The 20,234-nt window shown below is 37.0% G+C and overlaps 1 protein-coding gene across 1 annotated transcript in view; it reads left to right on the forward strand.

Annotated features, from left to right (window-relative positions):
• TRIP12 (thyroid hormone receptor interactor 12) overlaps positions 1-20,234 on the forward strand; it is a 74,372-nt gene that overhangs the window by 46,693 nt on the left and 7,445 nt on the right. The window contains 31 exon segments of the mRNA XM_035544381.2: positions 671-706; positions 784-879; positions 1,278-1,370; positions 1,518-1,679; positions 2,429-2,497; positions 2,626-2,791; positions 3,510-3,627; positions 3,767-3,923; positions 4,214-4,367; positions 4,905-5,133; positions 5,795-5,893; positions 5,895-5,911; positions 6,488-6,695; positions 7,539-7,639; positions 7,770-7,944; positions 8,508-8,649; positions 9,557-9,748; positions 10,198-10,243; positions 10,246-10,348; positions 12,148-12,305; positions 12,724-12,797; positions 12,910-13,109; positions 13,329-13,456; positions 13,741-13,892; positions 14,352-14,494; positions 15,704-15,860; positions 16,946-17,044; positions 17,586-17,700; positions 17,894-18,048; positions 18,594-18,758; positions 19,981-20,145. Of these exon segments, the coding sequence (XP_035400274.1) occupies positions 671-706; positions 784-879; positions 1,278-1,370; positions 1,518-1,679; positions 2,429-2,497; positions 2,626-2,791; positions 3,510-3,627; positions 3,767-3,923; positions 4,214-4,367; positions 4,905-5,133; positions 5,795-5,893; positions 5,895-5,911; positions 6,488-6,695; positions 7,539-7,639; positions 7,770-7,944; positions 8,508-8,649; positions 9,557-9,748; positions 10,198-10,243; positions 10,246-10,348; positions 12,148-12,305; positions 12,724-12,797; positions 12,910-13,109; positions 13,329-13,456; positions 13,741-13,892; positions 14,352-14,494; positions 15,704-15,860; positions 16,946-17,044; positions 17,586-17,700; positions 17,894-18,048; positions 18,594-18,758; positions 19,981-20,145 (4,074 nt within the window).

Here is a 20,234-nt window from a genome sequence, read left to right on the forward strand (position 1 = left end):
TAACGTAAGGTTATTGTATGCCTCTGGATACTATAGTCAGAACAATGGAAGTGCTTTAAGAGAATATAGAAAATCCAATTCTGTAGCCATCAGGTAATTTTTGGGATGAATGTGGCTCTTTCATGCCGGGAGGCAGGTATGAGCCAAGAGAATGATGTATAGGAAAAATGTGAAACTTCTTCCACAGCTGTCTCACAGGTTAATTTACATTTGAGTGATTGTGCTTTTATTCTGCAACAAAATCTGGACAACTGGTGTATACTTCTTTGTTTTAAAAAAAAAAAAAAAAACAAAAAACTGAAACCCACTGCCACCTGTGCTGGTTCATAGCCTATATGATGTACTTCAATTAATATTGTGTGAACCATAGTCTAAAAACTGTGCATGGCTATGCATGGTCATGTGCATATGTTAGGTGGAGTGTGTGTATATATACACGTATACATAAAAAGCATTATCTGTTTTTGAGCACACATTTTGCAAAACTTTGTCATACTAAGCTAAACTTTGTCTTGCTAATTCTGTAGTAGATCAAGAATAGGTAGTGGCTCTTTTTTTTAAACTTCTGCTGAAATTCAAGGCCATGAGTCAAAAGCTACAATATAGATTTGTGTATGTTATGTTGAGATCTTTATACTCTTTACTAAGTTAAGAATCTTTTTTTGAACAGATAACATTGCTGCAGATGGAGCACAACTTTGACATAGTAAGTAGTCTGTAATTCTTAAATGTTTTTGAACAAGTGTATCAGCTGAACTTCTAACAAATCTATATATTTAATAGATGAATCATGCTTGTCGGGCCTTAACATACATGATGGAAGCACTTCCTAGATCATCTGCTGTAGTGGTTGATGCAATTCCTGTCTTCTTGGAAAAGGTAACATGAAATCAAAACAGTATTAAAAAAATCTGAGGGGTTTTTGTCTTAAGTTCTGTTTTAACTTCAGGATTACCCTCAATATAATGGTTTCTTTCATAGTTTGTATGATGATGCATAGCGTATCAGAAGCTTTTAAGATGGGTTTACTCTTTGTTCATACCCTTAATGAAAAGCACTCTGACAGAAAACTTTGGTGTTGCAAAGATACTGAGTAATTATACAAACTAGAAACTCTTGGAGTAGCTACATAGCTGATCTGGCCTTAAATTGCTTAATTTGGTTACAGCTAGCAGTGTAGCTGCATTAGCACATGTCTTAGTCTAATGTTAATGAAGACAACTGTTCTTACGAAGTGATTTAACAATTGATCTACAAATGTTCTTGTTTTATTCTAGCTGCAAGTTATTCAGTGCATTGATGTGGCAGAGCAGGCGCTGACAGCCCTAGAGATGTTATCACGCAGGCATAGTAAAGCCATTCTGCAGGCAGTAAGTATGGAAGAAATCATCTTTCACTTCCACATACCCATTCCCACCTGGGTGGTCTCTAAGTTCTGTGAAGATGAAGCAAGAAAACCAGTTTCAGGAACTTCTAGCAGTACTGAGAGTAAAAACCACTTCTTTGTTTTGTTATAGGGTGGGTTGGCAGACTGCTTGCTCTATCTGGAATTCTTCAGTATAAATGCACAGAGGAATGCATTAGCTATTGCTGCCAACTGCTGCCAGAGTATAACACCTGATGAGTTTCACTTTGTGGCAGACTCTTTGCCACTGCTTACACAAAGGCTAACCCATCAGGTAAGAAGCTATTAGAAAGCAGAAAGTTTCACTTTGATCTGAAAGGAGTATAAAGCTACCTCCAGATATCTAGTTCTTTCTGTGTATTACTTGCCTCTGCAATCTGCTAACTACCTTAAAGCTTCTATACTGTCAAGCTGTGATACTTTGGTGTGCATATGAAACTCTCGTTTTTCTAACTGTGCTGTAAGGATTCATGACACCCATGTTAACTTTGTAAAATGAGATAAGTAAGGTACCTGAACTTAGAGCGTGACTAATTGTGGTTTTGTAGTCCTTACTTGTTGCCCTGTCAATAAGAGTAAATCTAGTAGTATTGCTGTTCTTTTTTTCCTAATAGAGGAGTTGCAAGTTTCCTTCCTACTTCTGGAAAGTTTGAGTTTCAATTCATGTTATGCTGTTTGGATTCTTTTGCTGGTTTGACCTTTGGGGATGAATTTTGCTCTTTAAAAAAAAAAAAACACAAAACCAAACACTTATTCCTGCACAATAGTTTCAAGTGGTTGGTTCTAAATCATGTGACTCTAAAGATCTGCCTATTCTGTAATGCTGCTGTGATAATAAATGGGCACTCATAATGACTATTGCACCAAAAGAAATTTGAACAATGCTGCTTAGTTGGCAGAGGTGAAAAAAGACCGTCTGACTGGTCTTTTTGAGATGTTTTATGAATGTCTTCATGACAGCCTAGTCTAATGCAAGTTAAAATTGTTTAATTCAAATAAATACTTAACATTTTCTTTTAATAGGACAAAAAGTCCGTTGAAAGCACTTGTCTCTGTTTTGCACGGCTAGTGGACAACTTCCAGCATGAGGAGGTAAGGGTGTGTGTGTTGTTTTTTTCTGCGGGTGGGGTGGGTTTGTTTGTTCCCTTCCTCTGTCTGTCATAAGGGATTACCTTTTGAAATCGCACTATCATCTTTGATTTTGCTGTTTTCTTCTGAAGAACTTGCTCCAACAGGTTGCTTCTAAGGACTTGTTAACAAATATCCAGCAACTCTTGGTAGTGACGCCTCCAATCCTGAGCTCAGGAATGTTCATCATGGTGGTGCGCATGTTTTCCTTAATGTGCTCCAATTGTCCAACACTTGCAGTCCAACTTATGAAGCAAAGTGAGTTCTTGGTTTTTCATGTCTTGGGGGCCTACTTAAACTTGTGCCTATGGTCAGGATGGAACTCTAAGCACTTGATTAAACAAGTGTTATGTTCTTTTTCTTTCTTACTGTGCTTCTCTTGGGATACAAAGTTTTTAGTTAATCTTGTTGAAAGTATTTGTCCTGTCTTCTGCCCCCTCCACCCCCTCCCTCTCCTGTCTCTAGCTGTTGTCACTGCAATGCTCACCTGATCTTTTTTGAGTCTGTATTAGCTTTGCAAGTTGTTTTTATTTCAACACAAATTATATAATTCTTGTAATATTTACTAAGTAGGGGAAATGTGATTTAAGGGCTCTTTCAAAGGGAAAACATAATGAAAAGTAACTGCTTTGTAGCTGTTTTGGTCTGCACTCTGTTCCTTCTTTCCATCTTGGGAAATCTGACTTGCAACTACAATTGCCCTGTATGTTGCCCTGCTTTCTTCCCTGCCTTGTGTGTTTAGTGATATTCCCCCCTCACTGCTTTCTCTTAAAGGAGGGATGGGAGGTGGGCAGTGGAAATGAAAAACTCACAAACCCCATGTCAGAGAACAGACACACGTTTTGTAATGTCCAGAGAGATGGCTTTTGTCCTACGTTGTAGTCACTGCCCTAAACAGACAGGCAGAATATTTCTTCTGTATAGAGTCCAACACAAGAGTCTGTATACCAACATGAACAATCTCAATAACTTACAGATATTGCAGAAACTCTTCACTTTCTCCTTTGTGGAGCCTCAAATGGGAGTTGTCAAGAACAAATTGACCTTGTTCCACGAAGTCCTCAAGAACTTTATGAGCTTACTTCTCTTATCTGGTAAGTTATCTAGTCTTAAGTTTTTGGGTCTGGTAGGGGTGTTAAATTCCGTAACTCTAAAATGAAGGCAAAGAGCATTCAGCTCAGATGGACTTCATTGTATACTTCTAGTCAAATGCTGTTTTAATGTTCTTCTCAGTGAACTGATGCCTTGTCTGCCAAAAGAGGGGATCTTTGCTGTTGATACTATGCTGAAGAAAGGAAATGCGCAAAATACCGATGGTGCAATATGGCAATGGCGAGATGACAGGGGTCTCTGGCATCCCTATAACAGGATTGATAGTCGAATAATAGAGGTATGTCTGTGTGGTGATGTTCTTTAAAAGTCGTATAGGGAACTGAGTGTTCTTCTTTGGTTTTGAAACTAAACATCTTTTGAGAAAGAAACACATGAATTTCTCAAACATCGTGCTGTAATGTAGCGCTGGATATTCAGTAATAGAGGAACTGTTGAATGCTTAATCGATGTTTTTATTGTATTTCTGTCCGTCATTGGTTTTTGCTACTGTGTTGCCTCTCTCACCACTTTGGTATAAATTCCTTTTTGCTAAGGCTTTCTTAACTTTAAACTCCACTTTGTCTTTAGGCAGCTCATCAGGTGGGTGAGGATGAGATAAGCCTGTCGACACTTGGGCGTGTCTATACTATTGATTTTAACTCTATGCAGCAAATAAATGAGGATACTGGAACAGCACGTGCCATTCAGCGGAAACCAAACCCTTTAGCCAATACAAACACTAGTAAGTATAGCTTAGAGACATCCAGCATTTCTAGCTATAGCTAACTAATGCTGTATGCAGTAGTCTACTTCTTGGCCAATACATTTCTTTTTTAATACATTTCTTATTTCTATGGAATATCAAACTATTTTGAATAACTGGAAGATAGCTTTACAACCATTCAAATTGAAATACATTCTTTTAAACAGATGAACTCCTTTTCAGGGGACTGAAAATGCATAAAAATTGGGGGGACGGGGGGGGTTTTGTGGCTTGGAGTTTTATGAAACAATATTCATACTTTTTTTTTAAAAAAATGACTTTACTATGGCACAGAAGTATATAGCAATGGAATAAACACACTTTGGCATTGTTGGAAGAAGAGGATATGTAGCTGTGTTCTTGATATCAGTTTGACTTCTGTTTACTAGATTAGCATATCTTTTCAATTCAAGATCTAAACTAATTCAGCTTTTTAAGATGAAGACAAAAAAACTGAGCACCTTAGAGCAGAGATGCAAAGAACTATGCAGTGACTTGTTGCACAATTTCTTACAGGTGGACATTCAGATTTGAAGAAGGATGATGCCCGAGCACAACTAATGAAAGAAGACCCAGAACTGGCAAAATCCTTTATTAAAACATTGTTTGGTGTCCTTTATGAAGTATATAGTTCTTCAGCTGGACCTGCTGTTAGACACAAGTGCCTTAGAGCAATACTTAGGATAATTTATTTTGCTGATGCTGAACTTCTGAAGGATGTGCTGAAAAACCATGCTGTTTCAAGGTGGGTTCATGAAAAATTGTAAATGAGACTAGTTTGGATCTTACAGCTCAAATTGACTTATCTTTTATCTTTTTAAGTCCTTTTATTTATTTTCCCTAAGCTGGGGCTGCCTAGCTTCTCAAGATTTTTTTAATCTTAGATTTTGCAGTAGGTGCTGACTGTAGACTTCCGTAATAGAAACTCTGATTACTTCTATGGTTCTGTGTACTAGTTATGTCAAATATTATCGCTTACTTTTCCTAATTTCTAAAGTTAGCCTGTAGCAAGGTGACTTTTGAGGTAATATTCTGAACAATAAGACTTCTTTGGCATTATGCTGGAAAGTTCAGTTCTGTTCATGAAACATCCTGTACTTGCTATATTATTAGGTTAGGGGTCTAGCCAAAAGGATGCAGTTAGAAAACAGACTGACTGCTAGTTTTGAAAAATTGGAACTTTGTACCACATTTGAAAAACTAAACTATTTTCCTTTGTGCCACATGAAAAAACTTGGCATAAGTGACTTAGATGGGGGAAGAACTTTGTCCTTTACTTATAACTCTTATGAAAGTGCAGTGAAATTTGTTTGTTACAGATTAGTACTGAGAGTGTATGCAAGATGAACTGGCTTGATTTTTTTTTTAAAAAGACAAACCTGATTTTAACAAATTATCTGTTGTAGTCATATTGCCTCCATGCTGTCAAGTCAAGACCTTAAGATAGTAGTTGGAGCCCTGCAGATGGCAGAAATCTTAATGCAAAAGCTACCTGACATTTTAGCGTTACTTCAGAAGAGAAGGTAATCCTTTCTTTATTTCCCTCCTGTACTCCTCTATGCCCCTTCCTCTGTAGTTAGTATTTTGGGGGTAAGGTGTGTCCAAATCTCCATTCTCCAAATTTTAACAAGTCAATCGGTCATGCATAATAAAGGCAGATCCATGCAAGCTGCTCTCATGACTGGAGAGGAGCTGACCAAGGCTCTGGAGGAGACAAATGTGTTTTCTGAATCTGAAACAAGTTTGTACAGGCTTACTAGATGCTAGAGAACTTAAGTTTAGGCTGAAGAAGGCTAGCAGAAGTTACACGGGTAGTCTTACTGGACAAAATGAATGAATCTTTGGTGGGGAGTCTGTTTGAAGCTACTATGAGTTTTTAGCCACTGTTAATGCTGTTGTCACTTTTCTTTTTAAACTATGTAGGTTAATTTTTTTCAGAAAGAATTAATCTGCTTTTAAAACATATGTGCGCATGCAAAAGATGCAATAGTCAAACAAGAGGTTAAACCTATTTTTGTCTCTGCAAACACAATCCCCAACCTCCCCCTCAAAAAGCCCCAAAGACCCCCCCAAGCATAAAGGCTACTTCTTTTTTGAAGGAGTGATGCACCAAGTGAAAAACTTAGCAGAGTCTGAGGCTTTGCTAACAAGCCCACCAAAAGTATGCACTAATGGATCAGGAACGCTGGGTGCCACTACAACAATAAGTACTGGAACAGCCACTGCTGCCAGTAATGCAGCTGCAGATTTGGGCTCTCCCAGCCTACAACACAGCCGGGAGGATTCTTTGGATCTGAGCCCACAGGGGTAAGTGCACTATTTCTTCTGAACAAATGATCTGATCTTTTCTCTTCGAAAAAATCTTGACTGTGGGCTGCTACAGTATCAGCTGCATTTTGCTGTGTATTTTTCTCTCAAGTTAGTAAAATGAAGAGGTGTTGAAACGATCAGTTAGTAGTTCTAATTCATTTTATATGAAATGCTTTAAAAAGCAAACAATTAAAACAAAGAAACAAGAAACCACAACCAAACAAAAACTAGTGACCTGATACATATGATGTAATGATAGGAAACAATCCATGCTTTTTGGGGAGAGACTGGAGAATGCCAAGAGCAACAGCTGTAGTCTCATGTAACTCTTGAGGACAGGGATTCTTTCAGAGGATTCTTTCAGAGAAATGCTAGCTATGGTGTATGGCTCCTTTCTACTGGGGACTGGAGGGAGAAGTCATCTGGAACTTATTATTAAGGGGCAAGCAGGTCAAGTGTCTTTTGTTCAATAATTTGTGTATATTTTGTATTAAATGCATTCAAATAAAGGAATAACACTGTTATGAACAGTTATGACAGTTTCTCATAATTTTAATGTTTTTATTCAGTGGTGCTCCTGTCTGTATTTGCCAGTATTAGAAGGGTGACAGCAAGCCAAGTCCCTTCTTTCTGGATGGAGTAATCACTTTGTCCTTCCCATTAAATTAGAGTTGAGGCCCCCTCTCTGCCTGTTTTTTCCCTTGTTTCCCCCTTGTTGTGGAATGGAACCTTTTATATCCTTGAGGATATATCTAGTAGATGCATCTTGAACAGAAAGGATGGGTATGCCTATGAATGTGGTGGATGGAATCATGGTACTTTATTCTTAAATTTGGACAGACGACTGAGTGATGTTCTAAAGAGAAAAAGACTGCCAAAACGAGGGCCAAGGAGACCAAAATATTCTCCTCCAAGAGATGATGAGAAAGTAGACAATCAAGGTAAAATATGCATAATGTGACACTAACTCCTTCTAAATTGAAAGTAAGCTTATAAGCTGTCAACAGTGCTAGCTCTAATAAACGTGTTGATTCTAGGAGATCCTCTTAATTTTGTTTTTGCTTTCTGCAGCTAAAAGCCCTACAACTACTCAATCTCCTAAATCTTCCTTCTTGGCAAGTTTAAATCCTAAAACATGGGGAAGATTAAGCACACAGTCTAACAGTAATAACATTGAACCAGCACGAACAGCAGGAGTAAGTGGTCTTGCAAGGGCTGCTTCCAAGGATACAATTTCTAATAACAGGTACGCAAGTCAAAATACACATACTGTGAAGTTGATTTTGAGGTGCAGGCACTTTGTTATAAGCTATCAGGTGATTAGGTAGCACATCAATGATATTTTGGGGGTAAGCACTGGTAAAATAATTCCAGAAAAAGAATGAAAAATTGTGGATGCCCATCACTCAGGGTATTCAAGGTTGGGTTGGGCAAGTCTTTGAGCAACCTGATCTAGTAAATGATCTAGTGAAAGATGGCTTTGCTGCACATGGCGGGGGGGGGGCTGGGGGTGAGCTAGATCTTTGGACTAGATGATCTTCCCAACCCATTCTTTAATAAGAAACTTAGGAAAAAATAACTTCTCATAGGATATAGTAATGTGTTAGGGAAGAATTGGAGAACTGGGAAAAATGTGTGCAACAAGTAATCAGCAAAAAATGTCTTTACTATATTTGAATAAAAGGGAAGGCTTGTTATCTACGCTTGCTGTCAAGCATGGAGAAAACAGTACTCTGGTTGTTTTTACTTGTAATGAAATATGCAAATGCTAAGCGTGTGGCCAAATGTCTTTTATGTGCTTCTTTACAGAGAAAAAATTAAGGGCTGGATTAAGGAGCAGGCCCATAAATTTGTAGACCGTTACTTTAGTTCTGAAAACATGGATGGAAGCAATCCTGCACTAAATGTTTTACAGAGACTTTGCACTGCAACTGAACAACTCAACCTCCAGGTTAGAAGTGGCAGACTTGTTTGAAAGGGGTGGGAATTGAAGCAGTAAAAGTGCTTAAGAGGAGGGCTGTGGTTCTAGAGGAAAGCTGGCCATCTTAGACAATATAGCCAATATTTTAATCGTAGTTTTTGTTATTTTAAGCAATGATACAATGTTTCTTAAACTTGTGGTGGCTATTTTTTTTTAATTTCTATATAACCTTTGACACATTATCTTTTATGATAAATGACTTGCGTTAACAGTGGTATTGTTTGTTCTTAGTGATGTGTCACTTAGAACATTCTCTTTCAGATTTTTTCAGTCTGCATTTAAGTGTTAGGGATTGACTTTCTACCTATTGAAGAACATAGTTTGTAGCCAGAACTTCAGGCGGTGGCTGTGGGGGGGTTAGTAGTATTAAGTTGAAAGGACAGAAGAAATACAAGTTGGGCTAAATGTAGTAGGATTTCAAGAATTTGAGCCTTGCTTGTCAGGCAGTTGTGATCCTTGACAAATAGTCTAAATCTTTAACTTGCAAAGTAGCTGAACAGTTGACTTAGGTTGACCTAAGGAATCATTAGAATATGAAACTTTACCGCCTCCTCCTCTCCACACAGATGTCATGCAAAATTCATACAAGTATTTATTTTTCTTTGCATTTTGTTTGGAGCTAATCTTCAGTTTACAGGAGACAGAAATAAGACCCTGCATTTCTTTTAAAAGCCGGTGTGTGTGTGTGTATAGTTGTCTAATGTATACCCTTGAACAGAGAAGTTGCTTATCCTCAATTTACTTGCTGAGTCATTACTTGTATTGAGTTACTAAAAAGAAACCTTATTCCCTGTAAGAGCTCTTCTGTGCAGTGGGAATAGTGTTTCTTAAGCCCTTATTACTTGGGTAGTAAAATATTATCTTCATATTTTTTCAGGTGGATGGTGGAACAGAGTGCCTTGTAGAAATCCGTAGCATTGTCTCGGAGTCTGACGTGTCCTCATTTGAAATCCAGCATAGTGGATTTGTGAAACAACTGCTGCTTTATTTGACATCTAAAAGTGAGAAAGATGCTGTAAGCAGGGATATCAGATTGAAAAGATTTCTTCATGTATTTTTTTCCTCTCCAGTAAGTTTTATTGTTTATTTGGGCATTCTTAGCTTTCTTTCTCCTAAGTTGTGCATACGTGACTATCTGAGAGGTTCAGCAATGACCTTAACTCTAAGGTGCTACAAGGAATGCTTTGTTTATGACTAAGATATGTAACACTACAACTTATACATGATTCTGTGTCTTTACAGAACAAAAATATTTAGAATACCCTGTTTCAGTGAAGCTTACTGCTCCTGGTTAAGGATTAATGCTTAAAATCTGTAGGGCTATTAAATCTAAACTAAGTGAGAAGTGCACTCTTGAAACAAGTCTCATACCTGTGTTATGTAGTCTAGTTGTTCTGATATTGCTGGCACTTGAAGTGAGAGCACTGAGTTTTAACCTTTTTGTGCACTATGTGTGTTGAAAGTTATCAAAGGTGCATTAATTCAAGCACATAACCAAAACATTTGAATATATTTCAGCTTCCCGGAGAAGAGCCCCTTGGAAGATTAGAGCCATTAGAAAATGCACCTTGTTGGCATTAGTCCATAAAATGAACAATTGCCTCAGTCAGATGGAACAGTTCCCGGTCAAAGTGCATGACTTCCCCAGTGGAAATGGAACAGGGAGCAGGTAAGGATTAATGCTCAGGTAACAGTTTTGTTGGAAGCTTTTGTTCGCCAAGCCTTGATTCAACACTAAAAAGTTCCACGAGGTAATGGAGAATTCTGACCCTCTTAAAGACAAAAGCAGTTACACAGTTGCCTCTCTTTATTCAGAGAGGGGTTGAATATTTAAACAGATCTTTGGTTACTATCTTGAAACTACTTCCCCCTTAGACTGGGGTTGGATGCAGTCATTGAACTTAAACTTTAAAAATTCAAATGTCTTCCTTGTCCCCATGTAACCAACACTGGAAAGAAATAATCTTTGGTAACAGTGATACTTTTTAGTAAAGTGATGAACTGCTGCAAGTTTGTGTTACCGTGCTCAACTTTGTTATTTGGACAAGTTCTGTTCTCTTGGATGATAATAGATTGAGTGATAACAGTTGGCTGTCATAGTTTAAAATAACTGTAGACATGTCCTGTGTCTTAATATAGATTAAATTTAGAATCCTATTAAATATTTGTGTTCTAAGTAACGAACTTGAACTACTGAAAACCTATTTCTGCAGTTTGTCTGTACTTTTCTGTAGTAAATCAACACTATTTTTCATTCAGTGTATAGCAGCTAGAAAGTCTATCACGGTACAGGTTGCATGCGAGTTCTGGAAGAATTTTGGTGCTACCTGAAGGCTCAGTTTAATTATATGGATATTCTTTGGACTATTCAGAAACTAAAGAATAGTTTTCAGAGTGTATGCATATTTTCCACACTCCTCCCCTTTTAAAGTCTGAAATGCCATAAACTTCTTTTTCAAGTAGTAAGACGGTGTGGACAATTTGTCAGTTGTGATAGAACATCCATTATAATAGGTGTGTTAGAGCCTCACACTGTAGCATAACGTACACTGAAGTTCAGTACTTGTTTAGTGAGACTTAAATAAAAATTATTGGGGATGAATGCAATATATGGTTGTCTAATACTTGAAGGAATTACTGTTCTTGATGTCAGCTTTTTCAAACAGTGTATGCTCTGTAATCTTAATCCTTCTTAATATGCACTACTTTTATAAAAAGGGATAATGACAAAAGTTGCAGTTGCTAGTCATAAAAGAAAAATTCTGCTACTCTTGTTAGAATACTAAACATGGAGAGTCAGACTACTGCAGCATTGTTTGACTGCTAGTCTTACTGTAGATTATGTCAATTAAGATTTTGAGGCGTTAAGGTTTGGTAGTCTTTCACTAGTACCTGGAAATAGAAGCAGCACAAGATTAAGAGGTTTGATTAAGAACTATTAGCTTGAGTATTGATAGCTTGCAACACACATATAAACTATATTTGGCAAGAAAAAACAGAAGCTCTTGGTTTGTCCCTTTAGGTCGTTAAACATGAGAGAGATTTGCATTTTCCATCCTCAATTCCTATTCTCATAGTACTGCAGGTAAACACAGCTCTAACTGTTCTGTGGCATCAGCTGACCACTGAAGAACTTCATACCTCACAGATGGGCGGTATAGGCCATATTATAATCAGACCTCAGACTGGACTTTCTCTTAAACCATGCGGCTTCTGTTGGAAATAAAACTTTGTCCAACTTAGATTCTGGAGTTCTTGTAGAATAAAATCCTTAGTCTGTTTATCTGACTCTTAATAAGCTTGTTTTTAAAGACATAGGTTGAGAAATTATATTCTGTGAATGAACACAAGTAAATTCTTAAATGCATGTATAAGCCTATTTTAATGCACTTTTAATGCAATTATGGTTATTAGATTCTTTGTGTAGCAACTTTTTTCACAAATTATTTTGAGTTTTTCTCTTAACAGAGGATCACAAGCTTTAAAGTTCTTCAATACACATCAATTAAAATGCCAGCTGCAAAGACATCCGGACTGTGCAAATGTGAAACAGTGGAAGGGTGGACCTGTGAAGATTGATCCTCTGGCTTTAGTACAAGCCATTGAAAGATACCTTGTAGTTAGAGGTATTTGTCTTATATGGTCGTTGTGTGTATTTTGCTGCTTAAGATAGAGTCTGTAAAAGCTTCTGAGGATTATACTGAAGACAAATGTGAGGTATTTATAAATGTATCTCATTCACAGTGGGGGTAGAGTAAGGCTGAAAATAAAGCTGCTTCTTTCTGGGACAAACATTTCCTGTTTGTAAACAATTCCATCTAAATAATAACAGTAGTACAGCTAATCTGATAGTCAACTTGATTATAATGTGGGGAGTTTGCAAATATTGATACTGAAATTTGTTCTAAAATGTATGAACCTTACATTTTTGAATTTACATGTTTTGGAAGTGTTTTGAAAAGCGGAGTTTGTAAAGGAGTACAAAAGCATTGCTACATTTTGTGTAAAAGCAAATAAGTATATCTTTTTCCTTTCTTTTCTCAGGTTATGGAAGAGTTAGAGAAGATGATGAAGATAGTGATGATGATGGGTCAGATGAAGAAATAGATGAATCTTTGGTAAGGTTTTCCTTTGTGGGTAAGGGGAGGGGATGGTATAAGAAGAAGCTTAAAGGAAAGTTAGCAACAAGTTTCCTAACTCGTGTGGTTTTCTGTTTTTTGTTTTTTTCAGGCTGCTCAATTCTTAAATTCAGGGAATGTGAGGCATAGACTGCAATTTTACATTGGAGATCACTTGCTGCCATATAATATGACTGTGTATCAAGCAGTTAGGCAGTACAGTTTGCAAGCTGAGGAGGAGAGGGAGTCTACGGATGATGAAAGCAACCCATTAGGAAGAGCTGGGATTTGGACAAAAACACATACCATTTGGTAAGTTGGCTAGAGAAATCAAGGGACAGCTTCTCAAGTTTGAGAGAGATGTATAAATAAAGAGAAACTGAATATAACTCAAGAACTGTGAAGTTCTTATTTCTGCTTTAACTTGCACTGAAGTAAATTTATGGTAGTCAAACTAACAGTTCTATAACCTTTCTTTTCACGTAAGTTAAAAACATGTTTATGCAATACTAATTTTGAATTACTTTATAGGTACAAACCTGTGCGAGAGGATGAAGATGGTAACAAGGACTGCGTTGGTGGTAAAAGAGGAAGAGCGCAAACTGCTCCAACGAAAACTTCACCTAGAAATTCTAAAAAGCATGATGAACTGTGGCATGGTGAGTGTGTTGCTGTGGTAGTATGTTAATTTGTGAATTTACTGAAAGAATACGGAAGAGTGAGACACATTTTAAAGCATACATAGTAGAAGAAGCTTCTTTGAAAGCACACATTAATGTTGATGTTAAAACTAAACATGTAGTACTAACTGAATTGTCTAATGAAGTTGTTTGGGTTGAGTGAATACCCTGTAAATTTCAATACTACCTAGGTTTCTAATGTAAATCTTGGGAGGACTTCTAATTGATAAGTGTTGATAACAGTTTTTCTTTTTTCATGCTAGATGGTGTATGCCCTTCGGTATTAAATCCTTTAGAAGTTTACCTTATATCTTCTCCACCTGAAAACATAACGTTTGAAGATCCTTCATTAGATGTTATTCTTCTTTTGAGAGTTTTACATGCTATCAGTCGATACTGGTATTATTTGTATGATGTGAGTATAGCACTTTTACAATCACTTTCGTACTTGATACAAACAGCTGTCCAGAAACACCATAAAATAGCCTTTTCCCTATGGTCTGTATCCTACACCCTGCCCCGCAATCAACCAACCAGAAAAAGAATAACATAAATACTGTCTTCTTTCCCATACCTATTTATCTAACTTCTGATGAAGACTATAAATTCATATGGTCAGTCATGTATGCTTTAGCATGTTAAATGCTTTCCATGTTACTTTCTTCAAGTTCAAAAGACACTGTTAATCCAGGAAAGAAAATGTATAGTAGAAATCGACTCACTCTGTCTTTTGAGTCAGACTCTATTCACTGCTAAAGTAGCAGTGAAACTTTTTTCCTGTGATGATAAGCAAATTGGAAACGTTAAAATACTGTAAAGACTTTTTTTCCCGATGTTTCTTTAACTAAAAATACCTTGTTCTTTAACATCACAGAACGCAATCTGCAAGGAGATTATTCCAACATCAGAATTTATCAACAGTAAGCTGACAGCAAAAGCAAACAGGCAGCTTCAGGATCCTTTGGTAATTATGACAGGAAACATACCAACCTGGCTGACAGAACTTGGAAAAACATGGTATGACTGACTTACTGTGTAGTATTTCTAATTTGAGTTCAGTAGGCCTCTTGGCTGAGCAGCCCAGGTGCAACATATGTTTCACTTCTGAAAGGGCTGGGGGAGAATAAAGTGTAGTAACAAGTCTTACTAAGTTGCATAGTGAGGCTTGGATGGTACCTCTGCTGTACAATTTAAACCAAGTGTGGATGGTTAGACTAGCTGCGAAGTTTGGACAACTTCTTAAGGGAATTTCTGAGCAGTTTAAAATTTTCTGATTGAAACAGAAATGTGGTTCTCTGTACCATTTATTCTCCCGTTAAACTGTGTAATGACTTATTATTTCACTGCATTTATCTTAGCATATTTGACATGGTATATAAGGAAATATTTTTTAAAATAATTGATAAAATATTATAGATCTCTATCAAGTTGATAGGTTATAAGCTCTAAGACTCTTGCGCTTGAAAGAATGAGAAGTCAGGATTGACATTCATGCTTTTTTTCAAGCATGTTAATTGAAGCCACATTGGAAGTTCACACCCTAGAGAGACTGTTTAGCCTTTTAATTTTCAGTGCTTCAATTTAATAATCTGTCTGGAATTTTTATGGAGAAATTTAGTGATTATCAGTGTATGTTCTTATACAAACATCTGTAGCGTTTACTCCATAAAACAACCTTTCCAGTTGTGATGTCAGTGGAGGACTACACTGTTAAGATGCACATGTCTTCAAGAATAGTAGAACTGATAAATAGGAAGCTTCTCTAATTGGTAGTCTTTCACAGATCGTTTAAAGTGTTTCCAAAAATGATGAAAGGTACAGTGTTTGTGCTGTTTCTAGGTAGTTTCTAGGCAGGTTCCCTTTTTTCTCTTCTAAATACAGGAGCTCGAGCTATCTTGAGATCTTTTATCTGAATTGGATTTCCTAACTGCAAAACAGGCTTGAACAAGTAAAGAAATACTTAATTTCTGATACAGTACTGGAGTTGGTTTAGAAGAAGAGTTTAGAATTTTCTTGGATTTGTGTGACTTCCCATCTCTATATTTTGGTTATAAGCATTGTCATGCATTCCCCAGAACTAATTCATGTCCTGGGGGTTTCCTTTGGAGGTTGCTTTTACCAGAGTGTTTAATAAAGCACTAGTTTCAAGGCTACTACATTTGTGTGTTAAACTGTAGCCATAGATGCTAGTCAAAACTCAGCTAACAAATGAAATGCTCTTTACAGCCCTTTTTTCTTTCCGTTTGATACCCGGCAAATGCTGTTTTATGTAACTGCTTTTGATCGTGATCGAGCCATGCAAAGACTACTGGATACTAATCCAGAAATCAATCAGTCAGATTCTCAGGATAGCAGAGTGGCACCACGGCTGGACAGGAAAAAAGTAGGTATATATTGTTTAAAAATGGAATGAGTGACTTGTTAATTTTGCTATTGTTTTTAAGAATATCATTGTGAGAAGTTTAAGATGTCAACTTTTGGTAGTATACAAATAAAGGGGAGGCTTGTTTTCATTTGTTTCCAAGTCCCAGTGTAGAAAGCACAATGTCTTCTAGGTATCTGCCATTAGATGGCAGAAGGCGCTACAGTATACTCTACACTGCTTTTCCAGATCCAGCCTAATTTGGAATTGGAATCTTTACGGTTTCTGAAACTAGACACTAAGATTGAATGTCAAATTTTAGGTTATGTTAGTGACATTTCTGTAGGTTTGTCTGTAACCCTCTGATTTGCTTCAGGTAGAACTCTGAAATAATTCAGCCTATAGGATGTAGAGGCAGTGTTACTTGAATAAATGGAAACATTATCGTTCTATTCTGGGAGAATATTGTCACAACATGATGAAATGAAGGCATGACTACTTTTAATGGAGAGTCTTGGTGTCTGCCTTGAGTCTGGAGAGATGTTATCCTTACTATACAGCAGATCTCAGTTTTAGATCTGCATGTTTTTGAATACCTCTGGAAGAAAAGAAGTGAGAAACTAGCCAACTAGAACATAGCTTCCACCACATAGGAATCCTAGTGGTGTTCTCTTAGAAGCCTTCCACTTCCCCTACTAGAGAATCCGAGAGGGCAGAACAGAATATTTTTTCCTTAAGTTTTTGGACTTGGGCGTCTGTAGTCTGGTTCTAACACATTACTTTGAGGTATGTAATAGCACATTACAGCACTTCTGTTATGTTACAGTCCTGCTGCCAGATTCTTAGTAGGAGTAGTACCTGTTAAGTTATATATATACAACCGTAAGGTGCTGGTTTTCATTTTTAATGGAATGCTTTATTCCTAGTCAGTTTTTATTTAGGAGAGAATTATTTTATCAAAGTATTAACTTAGAAATTGTTGAACTGTGGAACTAACTAGCATGGGGTGGAAAAACTTGCATAACTAATTTTTTCCTGTTGTAACTGCCTTGGGAACTGGGACTTACAGACGTAATTTCACTACTTAAAACTTCTCTAATGTGTAGCGCACTGTGAACAGAGATGAGCTGTTGAAACAGGCAGAATCTGTGATGCAGGATCTAGGCAGTTCAAGAGCCATGTTGGAAATCCAGTATGAGAATGAAGTAAGTAATGTCAATGCAGTCTAATTTAACCCCCTTTTAATGAAGATTAATACAAAAAGCTACAACTTTCTTAGAATGACTTGGTCACACTCTTGGTCCTTACCATTGCTGGTGCTACAAAATTCTGTTAATTATCCCTCCTTCACTTGGCTATGATTTTTAGTTGCTAGGAGAAACTTAAATTTGTTATACTAAATCTCATCAATCCTACTCTGAAGAGTATATCTTTTCTTACTCTGGGGAACAGCTGCATTTCTATAATATGATCATTAGGTGGTTGATAGTTTTATTCCATTACTTCTCGCTCCGATATGTGGTCTTCCTAAAGTGCTTCAATTATACTGTAATTGTTGGCATAGCTATGCTGTCAAGAGGCTTTTCGCAGTGCAGTTGTCTTATAGCCTATCACGTACTATATTTTCTCAGTGTAAGTAGGGGTTTAGATATTCAAAGTGATCTAATAGACTCTTGTTTACTTACTTATTTTTCTCCCCTCTCCCTGCTCCTCTCCCTTCCCTGCACCCTGCTTTCCCCTCTGAAGGTTGGCACAGGCCTAGGCCCTACACTAGAGTTCTATGCACTTGTATCTCAGGAACTACAGAGAGCGGATTTAGGCCTTTGGAGGGGTGAAGAAGTAACTTTAGCCAATCCAAAAGGTAAATGTTTTACTACCTGAACTACCAGTGTTGTTTTAATATTGAATTGATTCTAAGTCTATGGATATTTTCTTTTATAATCTTACAAGAAATTCTAAGTTGATAATTACCTGATAGGTTTTTTGAAACTTGTCCAGAATGAAACTAGCAATGTATATGTTGAACTTTCTTTTCCCTCACTCTTTCTCAACAGGAAGCCAGGAAGGTACCAAGTATATTCATAATCTTCAAGGCCTTTTTGCACTTCCTTTTGGTAGAACCGCCAAGCCAGCTCACATTGCAAAAGTTAAAATGAAGTTCCGCTTTTTGGGAAAACTAATGGCAAAGGCAATCATGGATTTTAGACTGGTGAGCTTAAAACAGAAAACATGATTCTAAAGGGTTAGATGAGAATTCTGGTTCCCAATTGTTGAGGGGAAAAAGTATCATTAATAATTCCATGGAAATATTTTGGTGATCTTCTGGGTCCCTTCCAACTTAGGCTATTCTGTGATTTTTCATCTCTAGCAGTTTGGGTCAAGAAATGCAGTTGAGCATTTCTGGAAGGGGGAAAGGATAGTGTATGTTGAAGATCTTTACAGTAACTCTTAAGACTGAAAAAAGGAAAAGCAAATGTCTGTCTTGTGTTGCTCTCTTCAATCTTTTTTCAAGATCATTTTAGGATAGTTATTATACCAGCTGATAACTTGCTGGATGTTCTAATACATATGCTTTAGCCAGTCATCTCTATTTGCTCAACTGTAAATACCTCAACTAAAAACATTTAGTGTTTTGGTATGTGGGAGACCTATGAATTAGTAAATATTACTCTAGATCTAGGCAAGAGATAAAAATTTTGCAAGATAATAGTTTAGAAAGACTAACAGTTCAGCAATACATTTTTTGATTCATAGGTGGACCTTCCTCTTGGACTTCCTTTTTATAAGTGGATGTTACGGCAGGAAACTTCCTTGACATCACATGACTTGTTCAGTATTGATCCAGTAGTAGCCAAATCAATATATCACCTTGAAGATATTGTAAGACAAAAGAAAAGACTTGAACAGGACAAAACGCAGGTGGGAAAGTAAACCTAAGGAAGGAGGAGTGCATTCTTATGTGTGTTTGGATTTTGAAGCAGCCATAATTGAGAATGTATTGTAGTGCTTAATACTGGGGTAGCACTGATAACGTTTTTAATAAAAGGAGCAGTTTTAATGTTACTGATTCAGTGGCTAGTAATTATAATGGTCTTTGTAGACTTCATGATAAATCTGTTCCAGGAAATCTGTTCTGACATTAGAAATTGATTACAGAATTCTTGTGTGTGATTAAACATGGGCAAGAAATGGCTAGAACTGAGACACATGTATGAGGGTGCTTCTCCTTTTGGTTCATTTTGAAAATATTACCAACTTTAGTATCAGGGGAAAAACTCTATCCTTAATTCTTTTTTTTTTTTGAACATTCAAAAAGGCTTGGGTTTATAGGTTTGATCAATCTTTCAGGCTTTCTTGAAAAGTGCCTGTTGGGTGTGTGTTTTCTCACTGAAAAAGCTATACGTAGAAATGGTATAAATGGACTTCACGTGTGAACAAGTTTTTACAGATGCAGAGGAATCCTAACTTTTTTCACGAGGTTATCTGCTCTTAGCTATAAATAATAACACTGTTACAGAGTGGTGATAAAAATACTTGTGGCATGCATACCCTTTTCTAGCATCCATTGTCAATCAATTCAGGTGGTAATAACCTAGTTTCTATTCTTAATGCATCTGCTTTGTTACTAGTGAAGGTATTGCAAGCTTGTGGGCCTTTGTTCCTCTTCATCTCACTGTATCACTTTCTCCTTGATCACTACTTCTAAACTCTCAGCAAGAGTATGAGAAACCTGAAACCTGATGGATGAAAGCTGAAAAATGTCAGTATGCCTGCCAAGTATGAATGCTATTCACTATTGTAAGGAAAAAACAGCCTAAGAACTCTATTGTACTACACATCTCATTCTCTTGCAACAGTATTTTCTAAATAATTATGTGAGAAGTTAAAGTAATTCCAGAATTGCTAGAGAAAATCCTACTGTTAGGATCTTTCGGGCTTATCCTTTGAGATGGTTTATTTGGTTTGTCTTGGCTTACTGTTATGTATGAAAAATACAGAGGAAAGCAAGGAGTACTGTAACAGTATTAACAATAATACTCTTCTGGAAATGTTTGTCAAAATTGTTCTAGAAGTCATAACTTTTTGGATAAGTTGATGTTAATGAATTATTCTCACTGGTTTTTGTTTCTAATTTTTTTAGACCAAAGAAAGTCTACAGTATGCATTGGAGGCTCTGACTATGAATGGCTGCTCAGTGGAAGATCTAGGGCTGGACTTCACACTTCCTGGGTTTCCTAATATAGAGCTGAAAAAAGGGGGAAAAGACACGCCAGTCACCATCCATAATTTAGAGGAGTACCTTAGAGTATGTAACAAGCAAAGCTAGGACTATATTTTTTAACTGTTCCTCACCTTAATCCAAAGCACTCCATTTCGTTATATGTTTCAGTTCAT

This window comes from Cygnus atratus, chromosome 9, assembly GCF_013377495.2.
Source record: "Cygnus atratus isolate AKBS03 ecotype Queensland, Australia chromosome 9, CAtr_DNAZoo_HiC_assembly, whole genome shotgun sequence".
NCBI lineage: Eukaryota > Metazoa > Chordata > Aves > Anseriformes > Anatidae > Cygnus > Cygnus atratus.